Source organism: Ogataea polymorpha, assembly GCF_001664045.1.
Source record: "Ogataea polymorpha strain NCYC 495 leu1.1 chromosome Unknown OGAPOscaffold_3, whole genome shotgun sequence".
Classification (NCBI taxonomy): domain Eukaryota; kingdom Fungi; phylum Ascomycota; class Pichiomycetes; order Pichiales; family Pichiaceae; genus Ogataea; species Ogataea polymorpha.
In genome coordinates this window covers 261398-280599 of record NW_017264700.1, presented here as the reverse complement: position 1 = coordinate 280599, position 19202 = coordinate 261398, and the positions used below count along the sequence as shown (strand labels likewise).

General features: G+C 52.5%; 12 protein-coding genes across 12 annotated transcripts; 7 read left to right on the top strand and 5 right to left on the bottom strand.

The window, feature by feature from the left end:
* Nucleotides 1-49: 49 nt before the first annotated feature.
* OGAPODRAFT_16045 (uncharacterized protein) lies at nucleotides 50-4760 on the top strand. Its single transcript, XM_018354144.1, has one exon. The coding sequence runs from the start codon at nucleotides 113-115 to the stop codon at nucleotides 3002-3004; it is 2892 nt and encodes a 963-aa protein (XP_018211215.1). The 5' UTR covers nucleotides 50-112; the 3' UTR covers nucleotides 3005-4760.
* OGAPODRAFT_99052 (uncharacterized protein) lies at nucleotides 3052-4767 on the bottom strand (the record flags this gene model as incomplete). Its single annotated transcript, XM_018358064.1, has 1 exon — nucleotides 3052-4767. One exon carries the CDS (start codon nucleotides 4765-4767, stop codon nucleotides 3052-3054), a length of 1716 nt encoding a protein of 571 aa, XP_018211214.1.
* Nucleotides 4768-4972: 205 nt separating this feature from the next.
* OGAPODRAFT_93304 (uncharacterized protein) lies at nucleotides 4973-13509 on the top strand (the record flags this gene model as incomplete). Its single annotated transcript, XM_018357314.1, has 2 exons — nucleotides 4973-5068; nucleotides 5297-13509. 2 exons carry the CDS (start codon nucleotides 4973-4975, stop codon nucleotides 7361-7363), a joined length of 2163 nt encoding a protein of 720 aa, XP_018211210.1. The 3' UTR covers nucleotides 7364-13509.
* OGAPODRAFT_48315 (uncharacterized protein) lies at nucleotides 7485-8609 on the top strand (the record flags this gene model as incomplete). Its single annotated transcript, XM_018355580.1, has 1 exon — nucleotides 7485-8609. One exon carries the CDS (start codon nucleotides 7485-7487, stop codon nucleotides 8607-8609), a length of 1125 nt encoding a protein of 374 aa, XP_018211213.1.
* OGAPODRAFT_12347 (uncharacterized protein) lies at nucleotides 8632-10590 on the bottom strand (the record flags this gene model as incomplete). Its single annotated transcript, XM_018353319.1, has 1 exon — nucleotides 8632-10590. The coding sequence occupies one exon, from the start codon at nucleotides 10588-10590 to the stop codon at nucleotides 8632-8634; it is 1959 nt and encodes a 652-aa protein (XP_018211212.1).
* Nucleotides 10701-13433, bottom strand: OGAPODRAFT_16044 (uncharacterized protein). Its single transcript, XM_018354143.1, has one exon. The coding sequence runs from the start codon at nucleotides 13283-13285 to the stop codon at nucleotides 10871-10873; it is 2415 nt and encodes an 804-aa protein (XP_018211211.1). The 5' UTR covers nucleotides 13286-13433; the 3' UTR covers nucleotides 10701-10870.
* An 83-nt stretch (nucleotides 13510-13592) lies between the features above and the next one.
* Nucleotides 13593-14288, top strand: OGAPODRAFT_48265 (uncharacterized protein; the record flags this gene model as incomplete). Its single annotated transcript, XM_018355578.1, has 1 exon — nucleotides 13593-14288. The coding sequence occupies one exon, from the start codon at nucleotides 13593-13595 to the stop codon at nucleotides 14286-14288; it is 696 nt and encodes a 231-aa protein (XP_018211209.1).
* Nucleotides 14207-15285, bottom strand: OGAPODRAFT_93300 (uncharacterized protein; the record flags this gene model as incomplete). The annotated part of the gene is made up of 1 exon (XM_018357313.1): nucleotides 14207-15285. One exon carries the CDS (start codon nucleotides 15283-15285, stop codon nucleotides 14290-14292), a length of 996 nt encoding a protein of 331 aa, XP_018211208.1. The 3' UTR covers nucleotides 14207-14289.
* A 419-nt stretch (nucleotides 15286-15704) lies between these two features.
* Nucleotides 15705-18158, top strand: OGAPODRAFT_16043 (uncharacterized protein). The gene has a single exon (XM_018354142.1). The coding sequence runs from the start codon at nucleotides 15764-15766 to the stop codon at nucleotides 17024-17026; it is 1263 nt and encodes a 420-aa protein (XP_018211206.1). The 5' UTR covers nucleotides 15705-15763; the 3' UTR covers nucleotides 17027-18158.
* Nucleotides 17084-17848, top strand: OGAPODRAFT_7567 (uncharacterized protein; the record flags this gene model as incomplete). Its single annotated transcript, XM_018356060.1, has 1 exon — nucleotides 17084-17848. One exon carries the CDS (start codon nucleotides 17084-17086, stop codon nucleotides 17846-17848), a length of 765 nt encoding a protein of 254 aa, XP_018211207.1.
* OGAPODRAFT_7566 (uncharacterized protein) lies at nucleotides 17875-18213 on the bottom strand (the record flags this gene model as incomplete). Its single annotated transcript, XM_018356057.1, has 1 exon — nucleotides 17875-18213. The coding sequence occupies one exon, from the start codon at nucleotides 18211-18213 to the stop codon at nucleotides 17875-17877; it is 339 nt and encodes a 112-aa protein (XP_018211205.1).
* A 254-nt stretch (nucleotides 18214-18467) lies between these two features.
* On the top strand, nucleotides 18468-19159 carry OGAPODRAFT_16042 (uncharacterized protein). The gene has a single exon (XM_018354141.1). The coding sequence runs from the start codon at nucleotides 18500-18502 to the stop codon at nucleotides 19124-19126; it is 627 nt and encodes a 208-aa protein (XP_018211204.1). The 5' UTR covers nucleotides 18468-18499; the 3' UTR covers nucleotides 19127-19159.
* The last annotated feature ends 43 nt before the right edge of the window (nucleotides 19160-19202 follow it).

Genomic DNA, 19202 nt, shown 5'->3' with positions numbered 1-19202 from the left:
TATTTTTTAAGTTCTCCTGCAGGTGCTTCCACTAATTTTTTTTTGACTTGAAAAATTGATTTAATTAATTCTTTTGACTCATCCGCATAGTAGTCTTTGCTCTATATACACCATGCTCAGAGCAAGCTCGTTCAAATCTATGCAACTCAGACGCTTCAGCGTCTCTGTTCGGTCCCTGGCCGCCCAGGTTCTCTCGGGCACGAAGCTTGCCTCAGAGATCCGTGCAGATGCAAGAAAAGCCATTTCGCAAATACAACAGGCCAACCCGAACTTCAAGCCGTCGTTGACAATCATTCAGGTCGGCAACAGACCAGATTCGTCGGCGTACGTGAGAATGAAATTGAAGGCGTCAACAGAGTCGGGCATCCAGTGCAACGTCATCAAGATGCCAGAGGACACCGCAGAGGTGACTCTGCTGAACAAGATTCGCGAATTGAACGAGGACTCCAAAGTGCACGGAGTGTTGGTGCAGCTTCCTCTTCCAAAACACATCACGGAGGTCAAGGTCACCAACAGCGTGGCCACGGAGAAAGACGTGGACGGGTTCGACAGATACAATATGGGGGAGCTGGCCAAGAAGGAGGGAGAGCCGTTGTTTTTGCCGTGCACACCGAATGGATGCATGAGGCTGCTGGAGCAGACCGGCATTGAGCTGGCAGGCAAGCACGCCGTCGTGATTGGCCGCTCCGACATCGTGGGGACGCCTGTTGCTGCGCTGCTCAAAAAGGCCAATTGCACGGTCACAATGTGCCACAGCCGCACGGCCAACATCCCGGAGCTGGTGCGCCACGCCGACATTGTGGTTGCCGCACTTGGAAAGCCCAAGTTCGTCAAGGGCGACTGGCTCAAGCCGGGCGCCGTGGTCATCGACGTCGGGATCAACTACGTGGATGCCCCGGGCACCAAGAGTGGGCGCAAACTTGTGGGGGACGTCGACTACGACTCCTGTGTCGAGAAGGCCTCGTTTTTGACTCCTGTCCCTGGCGGAGTCGGCCCCATGACGGTCGCCATGCTTGTGGACAACGTGGTGCAGGCGGCCAAGCGCCAAATGGAGCGCGAGTCGCGCCCTGTCGAGTGTGTGCCACTCCCACTCAAATGCCTAGACCCGGTGCCGTCCGATATTGATATATCGCGGGCGCAGCAGCCAAAGCACATCACCGAAGTCGCCGAGGAGCTGGGCATCAAAGAGTCCGAGCTCGAGCAGTTCGGTCACTACAAGGCCAAGGTTTCGCTGTCCGTGTACGACCGACTGAAGGAGGACCGCGATAATGGCAACTACGTGCTGGTGGCGGGCATCACCCCCACTCCGCTGGGCGAGGGCAAGTCGACCACGACGATGGGGCTGGTACAGGCTCTGGGCGCTCACCTGGGCATTCCTGCGGTGGCTAACGTTAGACAGCCATCGATGGGCCCTACATTTGGTGTCAAGGGCGGAGCTGCCGGTGGTGGCTATGCGCAGGTGATCCCGATGGATGAGTTCAACATGCACCTGACAGGCGACATCCACGCAATTGGTGCAGCTAACAACTTGCTGGCGGCGGCCATCGACACGCGGATGTTCCACGAGAGCACGCAGAGCGACAAGGCACTGTACAAGCGACTTGTTCCGGTCAAGAAGGGCCAGAGAAAGTTCACTCCATCTATGCTGAAACGGTTGCAAAAACTGGGAATTACTGAAACCGATCCGGACAAGCTGAGCGAGGCGGACGCCGCGCGGTTTGCGAGACTTGATCTCGACCCAGAATCGATCCAGATCAAGCGTGTGGTGGACGTCAACGACCGGTTCCTCAGACAGGTTACCGTGGGGCAGGCTCCGACCGAAAAGGGTTTCACGCGCAAGACGGGCTTCGACATCACGGTTGCCTCGGAGATCATGGCTATTCTGGCGTTGTCGCGGGACCTGGAGGACCTGAGGGACCGCGTGGGCCGCATGGTGGTGGGCTCGAGCCGGGCGGGCGAGCCTGTCACGGCGGAGGATGTGGGGTGCGCGGGGGCCATCACGGCGCTGCTCAAGGACGCGGTCAAGCCGAACCTGATGCAGACGCTGGAGGGCACACCTGTGTTTGTGCACGCAGGGCCGTTTGCCAACATCTCGATCGGTGCGTCGTCGGTCATTGCCGACCGCCTGGCGCTCAAGCTGGTGGGGTCGCACATGAGCGCTCCAGCCGGTTCTGCCGCCGCCACCAAGGGTTTCGTTGTGACGGAAGCCGGGTTCGACTTCACGATGGGCGGTGAGCGGTTCTTCAACATTAAGTGCCGCGCGTCCGGGCTCAAGCCGAACGTCGTGGTGCTGGTGGCCACGTCGCGCGCTCTCAAGCTGCACGGCGGTGCTCCGGACGTGAAGCCTGGCCAGACGTTGCCCGAGGCGTACACGCAGGAGAACGTGGAGCTTGTGCGCCGTGGCTGTGCCAACCTGGCCAAGCAGATCGCCAACGCAAAGAGCTACGGCGCGCCGGTCGTGGTGGCCATCAACCAGTTTGTCACGGATACGGCAGCGGAGATCGCTGCGATCCAGGAGGAGGCCATAAAGGCGGGCGCCACGGCCGCCGTGCCTTCGAACCACTGGGCGCAGGGCGGAGCCGGCGCGGTGGAGCTAGCGCAGGCCGTGGTGGAGGCTGCCAAACAGCCGAACGCGGGCAACTTTTTGTACGAGCTGGACAAGTCTGTGGAGGACAAGTTGAGCACGATCGCGCGCCAGATGTACGGCGCCGACGGCGTCGAGCTGTCGGCTCTAGCCAGAGAGCAGATTGCCGCGTACGAAGCGCAAGGGTTTGGGCGGCTGCCGATCTGTATCGCCAAGACGCAGTACTCGCTGTCGCACGATCCGAAACTCAAGGGTGTTCCGCACGGGTTCACCGTTCCGATCAGAGAGGTGCGGCTGAGTGCCGGTGCAGGATACCTGTACGCTCTCGCGGCCGAGATTATGACGATCCCGGGACTCGCCACGCACGCGGGCTACATGAACGTCGAGGTTGTGGACGGCCAGATCGAGGGCCTGTTTTAAAGCCTGTTTTAGGTCAACTCTATAAACATAATGTAAATCTGTAATCATTAAGCTGCATTGATCTGCTCCGAGATCTTGGCTTGCTTGACAAGGTTCTCCGGTGCGTCCATCTCGTCGAGCATGATCTCGATCAGTCTGACCTTGTCGTTTTTGTTAAAGGCCTCGTCGGCAAACAGAGCGTTCAGCTCCTCGATCGTCGACACGCGGTGGTTCTCGTAGTCGACTTTGTCATGGAACAGCTCGAGAATCTTGAAGTGATCCCATTTCTGGATCATGTTGTACTGTGCCTTAGGCCCGTGAATCAGCTTCTCGATCGTGTAACCGTTGTTGTTGAGCACAAAGAGATATGGCTTGAGATTCCAGCGGCAGATATCCGAGATGGACTGGACGGTCAGCTGCAAAGAGCCGTCACCAATGAACAGAATACATCTGCGGTTAGGATCGATCTCCTCGAGCGCGAATTGCGCGCCGGTGGCAGAAGGAAGCGAATAACCGATCGAGCCCCACAGAACCTGGGAAATAGCCGTGATGTTGCCTGGGAAATGCGTCTGGGTCACACCGAACGAAGACGTGCCTGTCTCGGTGACCAGAACGTCGCCAGAGCGCAGGAAAAAGGAGAGTTTTTTCCACAAGTAGTCCTGAGTCAGCTTGCCAGACTTGATATTGGCCACCTTCTTGTAGTCCTGGACGGACTCCGGCAGCGGCTGTGGCACGTAGTCCAGTTTGGCCTCCTTGATCTTGCGGCACAGTCTCTCCAAGACGTACTTCATCTTGACGTCTGCGTACGTGGCAGCACGCACTTTACAGAAGTCGGAGTGGAACTCGATCACGTTGGTGGTGTGGTAGTTGTACGAGAACGAGCCCGTGTTGAAGTCCGACAGCAGGCCGCCGACGCTGAGGATCAAGTCGGACGACTCGACCGCCTCCTTCACGTCCGGGTTCGACAGAACTCCGATGTACACACCGCCAAATCTGGAATGGTCCTCGCTGAAGGCCGACTTGCCCATAGGCGTGGTGTAGACGGGGAATTTCGTGGCCTCGACGAATTGCGCCACAAGGTCCTGCACATCGTGTCTCGAAGCGCAGGCATCCACCAGCATAATTGGGTCCTTGGCCTCGACAATCTTGTTGAAGATGCTCTCGACAATCTCGTCCTCGGCAAGCTTGTCGTTTGGAGGAAGGGTCAGCTTCAATGGCGTCTTGAGCCGCTCGGAGTCGACCAGCTGGTCCACAAAGTTCGAAGGCAGTCCCAAATACACCGGTCTCTTGGTGGTGTATGCGGTCTCGATCAGGTCGTCCAGAACAGCCTGTGCCGTTCTAATATCGTCGATGCTGGAGGTCTTCTGGGTGATGTGCTTGGACATCTCCTCGAAAATGTCGAACCGGCCGTTACCCAGTGTGTGGTGCAGCAGCAGTCTGTTCGAGATACTGGAGAGCGAAGGCGTGCCGACAATGTGCAGACATCCAACGTGCTCGGCCATCATGCCCGCAATGGCATTGACTGCCGATAAGTCGCCGACACCAAAGGTGGTCACCAGACAGGACATGCCGTTGATACGGGAGTAACCGTCCGCAGAATAGCCCGCATTGAGCTCGTTGGCGTTACCGGCCCATCTCAGGCCGTCCACAGTGTAGATGTGGTCCAGCAGAGACAGGTTGAAGTCACCAGGAACACCGAAAATGGTGTTCACTCCGACTTGCTTGATACGCTCAAACACGTAGCGGCCAAAGGGAATTTTAGAAGGTAGTTGGGATTCAGACATTTTGCAATGGCTGTACGGGTGGTTGCTACACCTTTTATATGGTTTTCGGATCAACCTGTGCAGCAAATAAATTACACCATGCCACCCTGTATGCACGAAAGCCGCACGGGTGGCAGAATATTAAAGAAGACAGCTAGCTGTGTATAGGACAAGTGAGGGGAAGGAGCATGACCTCAGATCGGGACCGGAGAGCGGGCACAGCGAGATGCAGCGCAGAGGAGCGGGCTTGCGCGACCGTGTGAGCATCGGAGACTGTTTTAGCTTCAAGGCGTTTTCGGTCACTATTGCTCCTATCCCGCAGGTCCTGCCACGACCGATGGATAGTATGGGTCCGTACCGATTTTTGCCGTCACACCATTTTCTGCGGGCTTACATAACCACCTGAGTCAGAAAAACATTCAAATGCGCGACTTCTTCCGGGCTGTGCCCTTGGAGTCCGCCCGCTTACCTAATTCAGCCAAAAAATTCATACATTTATTTACGTTATTGTCTTGTTTATGAGTGCACCGAGTGAGACGGGTAAGTATAGCGGCAGCGCGCTCTAACGCCAGAATTCGACCTCAATTCACTGCGTGTGATCGATCTGAAAAAGATCCTGCACAAACGCGGCGTCTCCATTCCCAGAAGTGCTCGTAAGGCAGATCTTATCGAGCTGCTTAAAGCCCAAACAAGGGCTGTTGAGAAGGAGAAAACACAAGAGCAGACGCATCAAAGTGAAGGAAGCGAGGACGAGACTGAAATAAGCTCTGGGGCAGAGGACGAGCGGAAAACGGGGGACACACGGTCCTCCCCGCCAAAACACAAACCTACCACTTCTCATGTTCCCAGCTCGAAAATCCCCCCACCGAAGGTGACCAAGCCGCTGGCCAAGATTCCCAAGCCCAAGCGCGTTTTGAACTTGCCGCAGACGAAAACTGCTCCTCCAGCCAAAGGAAAGCTCAAGAGCCTGGTGGGACAAAGTGTTCCACAGAAACGTAGCCTGGAAGACTCTAACGACGACGCGGACGCTACGGTGCACAAAGAGTACTCCAAGATTCTAAAGAAGCAGACAAACCACAAACGCGTGTTCTCGTCTTCGGCACCGACCACACCTAATAACTCAACCATTGTGTCTCCGAAGAAAGAGACCGATGTCAAGGTGGAATCAACTCCCAAGATAGACCAGAAGTCAAACTCCAAAGACGAGCACGGGACGCCGTTTAAGGAAGACAATCAGCAAGAAGGTACTGAGATTATCCACACCAAGAAGGAAGCGTCTCGATCACCACCGCCTGCAGATACGCAGCACGACCAATCATTTGTGGTACCTACTCTACTCTCTTCGACGCCGATGGTATTCGACAGCCCGCGAAAACCAATTCCTTCGCTCGATGTTTCGGATTTTGCTGCGCAGCTCGAAAAACTCTCCGGCCCCACAAAGCCCATAGCCCTGGATGGATCAGAGCAAAAGACGTCGTCAAAGCCAGAATCGCCAGATAGCACCAATGACGAGGAGGTGCTGACCCAGTTGCAACATGAGATAGATGTCACCCAAGAACAGATAGAGGAGAAATCGAAACAGGCTTTGAAGTCGATCGGGGCGCCTCCGCCGTCTAATCTCGTCTACAGACTGGTGACTGCTTGGCTTTTGACTCTGAGTCTGATGTACGCATTTACGTCATACCGCGAACAACGGATACGAGTCGGTTTTTGTGGCTCTGAAGTATACAGTCCGTTGTTTGAATACGACAGAATAGCTCATCCGATGATTTCTCATCACCTCGACAAAATTGAAAGCATATTCACCCTGTCCTGCGTTCCATGTCCCGAGCACGGACAATGCTTCCCATATTCGAGATTGTACTGCGATCGCGATTACACCATTCACAAACCGTTAAAGTCGTTATTTGGGCTGATCCCAACATATCAGACCTGCGTTCTGGACTCCGTGAAAGTGAAAAAAATCGACAAGATGGTCAAAGTGGCCACCGACCTGCTTAATCGGCGAAACGCCGAGTACAAGTGTGGTAGAGGCGAAGACCACGAGGTTGGGATGGCAATACCACACTTGCAAAACTATATCATCGAGACCTTTGATTTGAAAGACGACGATTTCGACTATTTGTGGGAAAAGACATTTGCTGTGCTTAAACAGCGTCCGGAGCTCGTTATTGGAGAAAACTTCATTCGGTCGAATTCGCTGTCAAAACTGTCGATCAAATGCAGACTTATCAGGATGTTCATGGACGTGTTTGTCCGTCTTAAATGGCATTTGCTCGCCCTGGTGCTTTTTGCTTCCTTGATAAAATACATCAGTGTCAAGTTCACCCAATACAGGAACAAACGGATTCTGGTAAACGACCTCACAACGAAAACCATTGAGAAGCTACGCAAACAGGCGGAACTGTATCGACTAGGCCAGTCGCCCCAGCCTTACATTGGCAAGATCCAGCTTCGTGACTACTATCTAATAGACGCATCCCTGAGCCCCAAACAGAAAGCCAAGGTATGGAACGAGGTCAGCAGACATGTAGAGACCAACTCCAATGTGAAAACCTACATGATGGAGGTTCGAGGCGAGATGTTCAAGGTTTGGGAATGGATAGCTACCATCTGAAACTGGCTGGTGCAAGGATGCACGATTTCGAAACAAAAATTAGTCAATTCTGGTTCTGGTCGAAATTTTTTCTGGCGTACCAAGATCTGAAAAAGATTCCAGTGTTTCGATTTTAGCCGTCATGTCTTCATTTGGAACACTATTCAAAGTGACCACCTACGGAGAGTCGCACTGTCGTTCCGTGGGGTGTATTGTGGACGGCGTGCCGCCCAACATGAGTCTCACTGAGGACGACATCCAGCCTCAGTTGTCTCGAAGACGGCCTGGCCAATCCAAGTTGACCACGCCTAGAAACGAAAAGGACAGAGTCGAGATCCAGTCTGGAACAGAATTTGGCAAAACGCTCGGAACCCCCATTGCCATGGTTGTCAAGAACGAGGACCAAAGACCAAAGGACTACACAGAAATGGATGTCTTTCCCAGACCTTCGCATGCCGATTTCACGTACCTTTCCAAGTACGGAGTGAAGGCCTCGTCTGGAGGAGGCAGGTCTTCAGCCAGGGAGACTATTGGCCGTGTTGCAGCAGGAGCCATTGCTGAGAAGTTCCTCAAACAGGTGAACGACGTTGAGATCGTGGCGTTTGTTTCTGGTGTTGGAGAGTGCCAGATCGACCGTTCTGTGCAGAACCCGGAGTTTATGGAGCTTTTGTCGACTATTACTAGAGAAAGAGTCGACCAGTCTGGTCCTATTCGTTGTCCCATTCTTGAAAAAGCCGACGAAATGACCCGTCTTGTCGTGGATTGCAAGGAGCGCAACGATTCCGTGGGCGGCATTGTGACCTGTGTTATACGAAATGTGCCTATTGGCCTTGGAGAGCCGGCTTTCGACAAGCTGGAGGCCATGCTTGCCCATGCGATGCTTTCGATTCCTGCCACCAAGGGTTTTGAAATCGGCTCTGGTTTCGAGGGAACCAAGATGAGAGGGTCTGAGCACAACGATCCGTTTGTGAAGAAAGGTGGCAAGCTTGGCACCGCCACGAACAACTCGGGAGGAATCCAGGGTGGCATCTCCAACGGAGAAAACATCTATTTCAGCGTTGCTTTCAAGCCTCCAGCTACAATTTCACAGGAACAACAGACCGCCAGCTACGAGGGAGACGATGGTGTGCTCAAGTCTCGCGGAAGACACGATCCTAACGTTGTTCCTCGTGCCATTCCGATCGTCGAGGCCATGGCTGCACTAGTTCTTGCGGACTCGTATCTGATCCAGAAATCGCGCGAGTCTACGTTTGGTTCTGTGTACTAAAAAAAAATAAGCGTCAATTTATTCACTGTTCTTCGTCGTGTTCGTTGCTGGCTGTGCGTTTCCGCGGTCCATCTGGGTCCGGGTTGGTGACTCTGAGTTTGGAACGTCGTTTCGAGCTCACCAGAATTTGCACGTCCAAGTTCTCCAGGTCCGACTCAGGAGGAGGCAGGAAATCCTTAGACCGGCCGGGCATCGCCATGATGGGCACTCTGTTGTGAAACACCAGCGACGTTGTGCGTGCTGCTGGCGGTGGCGACGCCGGCGGAGAGCCTGAGCTCTCGCTGTGTTCGTAGATGGTGGAGTTTGAGGTCATTGAGCGCGAGTCTGCCACGGCCTTTAATTTGAAAGAGTTGAGAGAGGAGTCTTCGGGAATCAGGTGGAGCGTTGAGTTGGATGCCTCTGCGGGCCGCAAAACAGGAATGTTGGTGAGCCTTGGGCTGTGGCCAGAATCGTCTAGCGTGGTGTCTGCTGTGAAGAAAGTACGGATACTGGACTGGTACGAAAAGCTGCGTCTGAGCGAGCGGCCCAGGGAGTTCGAAAACGTGGACAGCGACCGTTTGAGCGGCGACACGGGGCTTCTGTCGGCTGGCTCGGGGTCTGTGTCCTGGTCGTGGATGACCATTTCGGACTCTAGCTGCCATCTTTTGCGTTTCCATGAGCTGATGGAAAGATTATCGCCGTCGTCGTAATTATTGACCTTGACGTGGTTGCCGAAGTACGTGTTCTCCTTTTCCGCGCCATGCGAGGCAAACGTTGTTGACGAGGAGTTTCCAGCCTGGTAAAACTCCATGATATCCTTGAGGTCTTTTTCCTTCTGCTTTTCCGCCTCACGTGACTTGTATTTTTTGTAGAGCCAAACTGCCACCAGGGCGACGATTGTTGCCGCGAGGGCAGGGATCAGCACCGACAGCGCGATCACCAGGCTCTTGTTGGACTTGCCCGATGTCTTTTTGGCCAGACCCGAATAATCGACCGACTCGAGCACCTCGAAACTCGTTGTGTTGTACAGCGTCAGGCTGTAATTGGCACTGCCTCCATTTACCACGACTAGCGTGTCGTAGATCACTGCGGCGCCCACTATGTCGTTCACGCTTAGTTGGCTGTTGTTGGCATTGTTGGTTCTTGAGTTCGCGAGACTCACAGTGGTGTCCAGCGAGGTCCATGACCAAGAAGACCCCACGTTCAATCTAGCAAAGTTCGGCGAGCTGTACGAACCAGAAGAGAGACCCCCTCCCACCATCAGCACAGAATCGACCGAGAAGTCGCTGTAGTTGCTGCTGAGATACTCCTGGGTGATCATATTGCTTGAAAATACAGGCAGTAACAGCGCCCCGGCCCTGGAGTTAATGGTGTCTGATTTATCCACCGATACGCTCTTGAAGCCCCACGACTCGTACTGCCACACCGCCAGCTGTTTGAGGCTTACCCAACCGCTTCCTGTTTTTCCGCCGACCAGAACAAGAGTGTTGTCGTTGATCAGAAGCGATGAGGACTCGTAGAAACTGGTCGGTTCCAGTGAAGACTGCGTGTCTGCTATTTCCAGGGAGTTGAGATCTATTTGCACCAGTCGTCCGGAAATTGAACCAGACGACGAGTTATAGCCTCCATACACATAAACAGAGCCCGGAGAGTCAGGAGTCGCCATATAGGCGCTGCCCGAAAGGTACTCTAGTGGCGACTCGAAGTCCAAGTCTTTCCATTCTTCAGTTGTCTTGTTGAACTGGGATACTGTTAAAACAGACGAATCGGAGGTGTTGGTTTCGTAGAAAGCGTATAGATTGTTGGAGACAGATATCACTTTGCAGTTGTCGGCCGGAAGTTTCCAAAGGTCCGTCACTGTCTGGCCAGTTTTGAACTTGGAATTAAAGGGAAGCAAAATCAGCGAGTCATCATGCTGTATATAGGCCGTTCGGTTATGATAGTTATAGATGGTGTCTGCGCTGGCGAGCAACGCCAGCACAAGAAGAACAAGCATGTTCATGGAGAAAGTTGGCAGACTGGATTTAATGGAAAATAAATTATTTATCTTTTACCTAAAATGGATTATTTATGTACAACATTTCATTATTGCATGAAACTATAAATTCGCCTCCAGTGACGATCCGTTTGGCAAGGCAAAAGCAACAGCTGTACCTAGTCCATCCAATCGAATGTCGTCCCAAATCTCAAAATGTTCCGTTATTGTAGCATAGTATATCCTTAGGAACCCATATGTAGCCTCCAAAATGCAAAAAAATAAAGCCAAAAGATGCAAACCAAACCTAACTTCTTACTCCCTGTTTATCGATCTTCTGCCGCAAAACCTTCAATCTATTGCCAATGCTGTTGATGAACAGCTCGATGATCTTCTTGTCCTCTGCATCGAGCTTCTCGTTGCCCGTGACCGGCTCCTCGTCGTTGCTCAGCAACGCCTCAAGCATCCAGATCGCTGTCGAGTAGCTGAGCTCACAGCCCAGCAGATCCTCGTTCTTGAGTTCGTTCATCGCCGCGGTGCGACTCATCTCCAGGGCTCGATCAAAAATCAGCTTCTCCGCAACCACCGGCTTGTTCAGGCTTGAGCCAGACTCGCCGACGAGCTGCTCATTCGCATCAGCCAGCCTCAAGCGTAGAAACTCAGCCTTTTCAAGCGACTCGTTGAACCGCGACCGTATCCACTGAACCAGGTCGTTGAGTTTTGGAGAGGTAGACGGCTTAGACGAGTTCTGATGCCACCAGTCACTAGCAATAGACATAGCTTTGGCCAGAAGAGACAAAGTCTCAACATACAAAGCCACACCTTCGCTACTGATCGACTTCACCATTTGTGGCGGGAACGCGTCGTTTTGATACATCTCGTCATAGTCGGCAGATCCGGGCGACGAGGATGATGGTGGCAACGGAATGAGTTGGCTGAATTTCACTTCTGCAAACAGAGAGATGGCATGTGCCATGGTAGCCAAAAGCTCCAGCTGATTGATGACTTCTGTGTCTTCAAGCGAGGTCTCTTGGCTTGGCTTCAAAGGCCTGAGTGTCTTGGTAGCAAGAAGGTTTGTAGTCACATTGGTTATTGCGGATTCAATAGCCGCTTGTTGTGCTTGTTGAGGTTGTTGTTGCTGTTGTCCAAATAGCCTGTTCGAGGTGTAGCCCAAGGCTTTGGTTAAGGCATTGGTAGGACTGATGGATATAGGCATCTTGCGGTCACCCCAGCTAGGCCTTCTGTTCGATCCTATTGAAGATGTGCGACTCGAGGGAGAGAAACGGCGCTGGGTCTGCGTTTCCGTTGGACCTGATGGATTTGCCGCGCTGTGTTCGTTGGTTCCCAAATGAGGCGATGGAATGGCAACTGCGCCTGCGCCGGCTTTTGCGAGCTCGTCGGCAATGGCATTCACTTCCACAGTGCGTTTCTCCACGACAACGTAATCCTTTTCGTAAACAAAATCGTCCTTGTCTCTTCTTGCACCTTTCTTGATCTGTCCGTCCTTGACAGTATCCGGAGGCGGACTGCTCTTGTTGATAAGCTTTTTGATCACCTCGTCCTTGCCGGACCCTTCCATCGGTCTAGGTATTCTCAGGTCGGCCTCCTTACCAATTAGAAGCGAATCTGTAGGGGCCCTTTCGGCTCTCTCTTCTTCCTCCGACTCTTCCTTTATCGTCTCCGGGGCAGGTTTTGCAGGAGGTGAAGTCTTGAGATTAGGTAGGTACTCGCTGATGAACAACTGTTCATCCACGTTCGAGCACTCCAAAGGCTCGTCTGCGCATTGAACGTCATATACAATCAGCGGATCGTTGAAGAACTCCTGGAAGCCCATTCTCTCCGTCGGATTGGCCTTGAGAAGACCACAGATGAGCCTCACAAGATCATCCGGAACCTCTGCTGATACGGGGAAAGTAATTTCGTCTTTTGATTTTTCGATCTTCCTAAGCAATTCCACGTGATTTGATGCTCGGAAAGGCGGTTTGCCAACGGACATTTCGTAGATAACTGCTCCGACAGACCAAAGATCCGCCTTCGCGTTGTACTTCTCGTACCGCAAAATTTCAGGAGCCATATACAATGGCGAGCCACACAGGGTCTCAGCCATAGACGTTGATGGCAAAAACCGAGCAAACCCAAAATCCGCGATTTTCAGGACGGGTAGCTCCCACAACCCAGAATAGCCTTTTCTCTTGAACTCCTCCTTGGAATGCACCGGCGGCGATAGTAATAAGTTCTGCGGCTTGATGTCTCTGTGCACTAGATTTTGATCCCTGAGAAACTCCAGTGCAGAGGCCAGCTGCTTGAGGAAGTTCACCACCAGAACCTTGTTCAGACCGTGGCTGTTGGGAGGGGAAGGGTACCTCTCCAGAATTGAGCTGATAAGCGGGTGGGTCTGCACCAGCTGATCCCTCCGGCGGATAAAGTACGACAAGTCCCCCAGCGAGCAGTATTCCATAAATAGATGAAAGTACTGGTCTGTCTTCACACAGTCCAATAATGCCACAATGTGAGGGTTTTTCAGGTTCTTGAGGATGGATATCTCGATCTCCAAATTCTCCACGAGCTTTTGGTTCTTTAGACGGCTCCTAAACACAGACTTGACCGCAACGGGCGCTTTTGTCCGGTTGTCGTAGCCCTTGTAGACATTGGCAAAGGAGCCCCGACCAATTTCAGGGCCAATCGTAAAGTCACCAACGACCTGTGTTTGATGTTTGGACATCGGGTCGACTAAGCCTTACAAGGTGCCCTAGGTGTCTGATTTGTGCCGTAATATATCGTGTTTCGTGTAGTAAAGAGGCCAATCAAGCGTGTCTATAGGATCTGCCGCGTTCTCCAGCCTAGATTCTGCACCAAATCCAGTTTTCAACGCGATAAATCAGTATACCAAGAATAAAGACTAACAAGGTGTGACTAAATTGTTTTGCCCTTGATAAGAGGGTTAACGGGCTACTTCTGCTTAAGTAATAAAAATATTTTTTCCCCTATTTGTTTTTTTTTTGTGTCACTCCTTATCAGATAAAACACTAATGATCTCCCTTGACGTGCTGGCCACCGTCTTATCGGTGATATCTACAATATGCTGGATTATGGCACAGGTGCCGCAGCAGTTTGAAAACTACAAGAACAAGAGCACTGACGGGATAAGTCCTCAGTTTCTTGTTCTCTGGTTTTTTGGCGATCTCACGAGCTTTGTCGGCTGCTATCTCACCAACCAGCTCCCATTCCAGCTCTACCTTTCGTCGTACTTTTTGTTCAACGATCTGGTGCTGCTTTACCAATTTCTGCACTATGGGGGCCGTTTAAGGGCCCATTCGATGACGGCAATGCTGCTACTGATCATGTCCAGATTTGCTCCCGTGCGGGCCGTTGACACCACCGCAGCCACAGAACATACATCAATCGGCACTGCTGTAGCTTGGATCTGCACATCCATCTACCTCTCGTCTCGCATACCGCAACTGGTAAAGAATTTCCACAGAAAGTCTGTCCAGGGCATCTCTCCTCTGCTGTTTGCATTTGCGCTCATGGGCAATCTCACCTACTCGCTGTCGATTCTGTGCAACGCAGGAGCTCTCGCAGCCGGTGCAAGAGCGTCTTTTCTGAAGAAAGAGCTCCCCTACATCCTTGGTAGCAGCGGAACGGTCTTATTCGATATACTATATTTCTACCAACGCTGGCTGTACTTGCGGCCGCACACATATGTGGTGCTTGTGGAGGAGTGAGTCAGAAAAAGCCCTGGCCCATACCCATTTGTCCCGGCTGGCCGGTTGGTTGGTTATACGCCGACAACACCTGAGCGTTGGCCAGCTGTCTTTGTTGCAACAGCTGCTGCTGTTGCATCTGCTGCATCTGCATCTGCATCTGCATTTGCGCCTCCATCTGCGCCTGGTTCTGGTCCATATACTGCTGTCCGTTCGAGTCGATATAGTACACCTGGCCGGTATTTGGGTCGATGTACTGGTAGATCTGCACCTCTGGGGCCCCAGTCTGCGCCTGCTGAGCTGGGACGTCGCCGCTCAGCCAGTCGACAGACGCCGCACCGGTCTTGGTCGAGTCCAGAAGCGCACCGGCCGTAGGTCTGCGTCGAGGAAGCGGTGGCGGAGTCTCATCCTTCTCCTTGGCCAAAATACGCAGTGCTCGCTTGATGTCGCCGTGACTGCGTTCCAGAGCGTCCAAGTTCCGCTCCTCGTCTTCGAACCCATAGTCGTATCTCAGCTTGCGCGACAGATCGGCGTACTGGCCACGGCTCGAACTGCCCGGCAACAAGCCTCTGCGAGAACCGTGCTCGTCCCTTGCGCGCCGGCTGCGCCGTCTGTCGCTCTTGTGCAACCGGTAGTCCTCCGGATCGATCGGAGTGGTCCGGAACAGACCCTTTATATACTTGTTGCGCAAATAGAGAGTAATTGCGCCCTTGTCGTCCTCGTCGAACGGAAACGGCTCCTTGCGGCTATTCCACAATCGCTGATTCTCCTTATTGCCCATAGACTCCAGTGCGTCAAGCTCGTCCATCGTCCAGTCGTCCAAACTCAAAGACTTGACCTGCGAGACGTCTGGGCCGAGACTCCGGTGGACTGAGGCACACCGCCCGCACAGGAACACGCCCAGGTTCCACGAGGCCCACGTTGGATATGCTGCGCCGCACTCGCCGCACTTGTTGCGGTTGCCGCGGGCGTTCAGCATTTCCAGCAGCCGCTGTTCCTGTTCTGTTCTTTTGACCATAATATTAACAACAATTTTTTAGAAAATAGCTTACATAAGGCTGAAGCACGTTCGGGAGCAGGCTGGCTGGTGTGGCCAAAACACGGTCGTGGGGAAAAAGCGCGTTCACGCACGCTTGTGCTAGACTACAGGCCGACAGTGGTGGTCCGCACACCATTTTCACGGCGTTCCTGCCGTACTTGCCTCCTGCCCGGACCCTTGCCATTATTCAGGCTGTGCACCAAAAAAAGTTGCAGACTATCTAGTATTCTCCAACATGAACTACATCATTGGTGCCAGAGCTTCTGCGGTGGCCCGAGCGCATCTTCGGCATATTACCACAGTGCCGATGATTTTTGAGGGCGCCCCTACAGACCACCACTTCATTTCCCCGTCTCCCACCGGAAAACCCCTGCATAAAGTGCTAGCTGTGAAGGACGCGCGGGTCGTCGCCCAATTGTGCGAGCGGGCGACGAAAGGGTTTCTCTTGTGGAAGGCCATGAGCGTGAAGGAAAAATTGGGCATTTACGACAACATCATTTGTCAACTGGAGGCTCTGAAAGACGAACTAATCCAGGCCCACGTGGAGATTGGAAACCCAATGTACATGGCGGAATTCAACTACTATGGAACTCTGGACAATATTCGCCACTACCGGTCAATTCTGGACACGAGGCCCGCCGGAAAAATGCCTGTTCAGAACGTCAGCTCACAGAGTACTGACGAAATCTCTATGGTGGTCAACGAACCGTTCGGACCAGTGTTGAGCATAGCCGCGTGGAATGCGCCGCTGATTCTTGCCGCGCGCGCAATATTTGCTCCACTCACGGCGGGATGCTCGGTAATCGTCAAGTCCAGCGACCTGTCTGCCAGAATCGCGCATCTCATCGTCCAGGCATTGCTGGACGCTGGAGTCCCCAAAGACGTGTTGACGTTGGTGCATTGCGAGTCGTCAAGATCCAAGGAGATAGTTGAAGCGCTCATCGCAAACAGAAACGTGAAAAAGGTCAACTTCACCGGGTCCACCCGTGTTGGCTCCGAAATAGCAGCCGTGGCAGGAAAACATATCAAGCCCGTGCTGCTGGAACTCGGCGGAAAAAACTGCTCCATCATCCTGGACGACGTCGAAGACCTTGAAAATGCTCTTCGGTCCAGCCTGTGGGCCAGCTGGGCCCACAAGGGACAAATCTGTATGTGCACAGACCTGATTTTCGTCTCAGAAAAAAAATATCCACAGACTGTCAAGATTCTCCAGAAAATTGCAACCGAAACCATCGCCAACGACAAAACCTTGGCGATGCCACAAAGAACGGCTGCCCACGCGGAGTCGGGGAAAAAACTGATCAGCGAGGCGTTGCAACAGGGCGCAAAGTTGCTCGCTGGCACCTTAGATTTTTCTGCCACCAACAAGTTCGCCCCGGTCATTCTCACGGACGTCACGCCGGAAATGAAGATATATACCACAGAGACTTTTGCGCCAGTTGTGTGCTTGGTGAAATACAAAGACGTGGCGTCGGTCGCGGACAAGGTCAATGCGCTGGACCACGGGCTAAAGTGCTCTATTTGGACCAGCCAGGGTCTCGCAGCATACAAACTGGCCGGCCAGATAGACTGCGGATCTGTCCATGTGAACAGGCCGACCGTCCTGGATGAGCCGCACCTTCCTCATGGCGGCACCAACAAGTCCGGCTACGGCAGGTTCAACTCTCACTGGGGGGTTTCTGAGTTCCAGTATCCTAAACTACTCACCATCAAAGTGTGATTACATAAGCACGAAAAATGCTAAAATATCAGACGATTGGGTGTGCAAATAAATTAAATGCTTTTTAGAAGACCGATTGGACGGGCCTGTGTGCGGCCTATTTTTGCGCCCACCACGGCTGTTAGAGGCTTTCAGTCCGTGTACCATGTGGAGAGTCCGATCATAGACGACTCAAAACTGGAGAACAGGATTCTGGGCCGCGCATACAACAAGTTTGTCCCCACGCACGGCTTCACAAAGCAGTCTGTGGACCTAGCCATTGCTGATTTGCAATTGAGGCCGGAGAACCTTGGAGGGCTGTTTGGAATAGGATTACAGGTTTCGGATGTGGTCAATGAGCTGATAATGTACCATCTGAAGCACACTAGAGCCAATTTGAGCAGGTACCACGACGAGGCCGGGAAGCTGGCCACCGAGGGAGCAAAAGTGCGGTTTTACATGCAGAAGAGGCTGCTGGACAACGTGCCGATTATCAAGTATTACCACCAGGCACTCGGGCGCATGATTTTGCCCACGAACCTGGGCATCTTTCTGACAGAGCTACACAATCTTTCGGACGACATCACGTACTACTCAGGAGACAAATCGAACGATTTTGCTTGGTATTCCAAACGGTTTGCTCTTTCAAGCGTCTTTGTGCAATCAGAGCTGTTTATGCTGGGCGACACCACGCCCGACTATTCTGCTACTATCAGTTTCATGAACGATAGAGTGTCCGACATCGACACGCTTGGATATGCGTACAATTCGATGAAGGAGTGGGCGATTTTCAACGGAATCAGTCTTGTCAACCTCATCAAAAGCCAGTTGGCGCGGGGGTGAACTTATTCAGTGATATATAGGCATGATCATGCGCTTTGAGCACTCATTATTACACCCTGTAATTTGGAGAGGTCTTGCTGGCGCTGCTGAATTTTCTCCTCAACACGCTTGATGTCGCTGCTAATAAACTCAATTCTCTTGTCGACGTTCAGATTGGCCTCTGCGTTGTCCTGCGGCAGCAAAACAGGCCCCACAAGCTTGTAGATTTTGGCGTCGTCGTCAAGGGTGTCGAACTCCTGTTTGACAATCTTGTTCTCCTGGAATTGCGTCTCAAGCTTCTGTCTGGCTCGCACAAGCTCTGTAAGCTCGGCCTGCAGTTTGGTGTACTGTTTAGACAGATCTTCCATGTTGAGATTGGTGGACATATTAAAAAATTCCAGGACTAAAATAATTTATAATATTTTTTCCATTATTTGCCTTTCATGGTAAGTCAAACATTTGCAACAAACTAATGCTCAGTTGAGACCATTCCAGGACCTACCCACCCCCAGACACATTGTCCAAGATGAGGACCTCTTGTTGGAGAAAGAGCCCATAATACCCACCATTACGGTGGATCATCATATACACACCCAGAACACATACTTTATTGCCGTTCCCGAGCTCCTCAGGCCAATTTACGACGCGCTGTTGCAAATTGCGCCCTCCAAAATGGTGTCCTCGATCAGGGTCAGCTTTCCAGAGCTGGAAGAGCAGGACGAGGCCGAAGAATTCGACGACGACGAGCAGCTGTACAAGTCGTCCAAGGCGGTGCTGGCACAACAGGACTCCAAGACCATCGAACTGCACCAAACCACGCTCAACAACCAGAACATAAACTTCCTGCTTGTTCCTGTGTTCAGAAGTAAGCTCATTTACAATCTTTTTGCGTCCACATTGTTCCAGCATTTTGCCATTTCGAAGCTCTTGTGTTTTGCAACCAGCGAGCTCAGCGGACTGCACACACTCAACAAGCTTGTGTCGCAAAATTACAGACTGCCGGAAAAACCGCTGCTGCTGAAACAGGTGCCTGACATGCAGCCGCCAAACTTCATCACGGGCGCTGCCGGAGCCCTGGTGTCGCACGCAAACATCTACAACGTGGAGGTGGCAGCCATTGCAGTTTCTGCAGAGGGCGCATTCCAGCTCGATATGGAGAAATTTGACATTTCCGGGCTGGTGGATCTGGCTGTCATAGTGGACGACTACCTGGGTCTCAAAGGAGACTACGTCCAAATTGTCAAGGAGCTCGCAAAGGTGAAAAAAGCGAGTAGTGGCAGCAACGCGTTGTATATATAGTGTAGCGGCCGGATTGAGAGCGATTACCCTACCTGTACACTGCCTATGATTAAAAAAATTTTCCCTGTAAATTTTT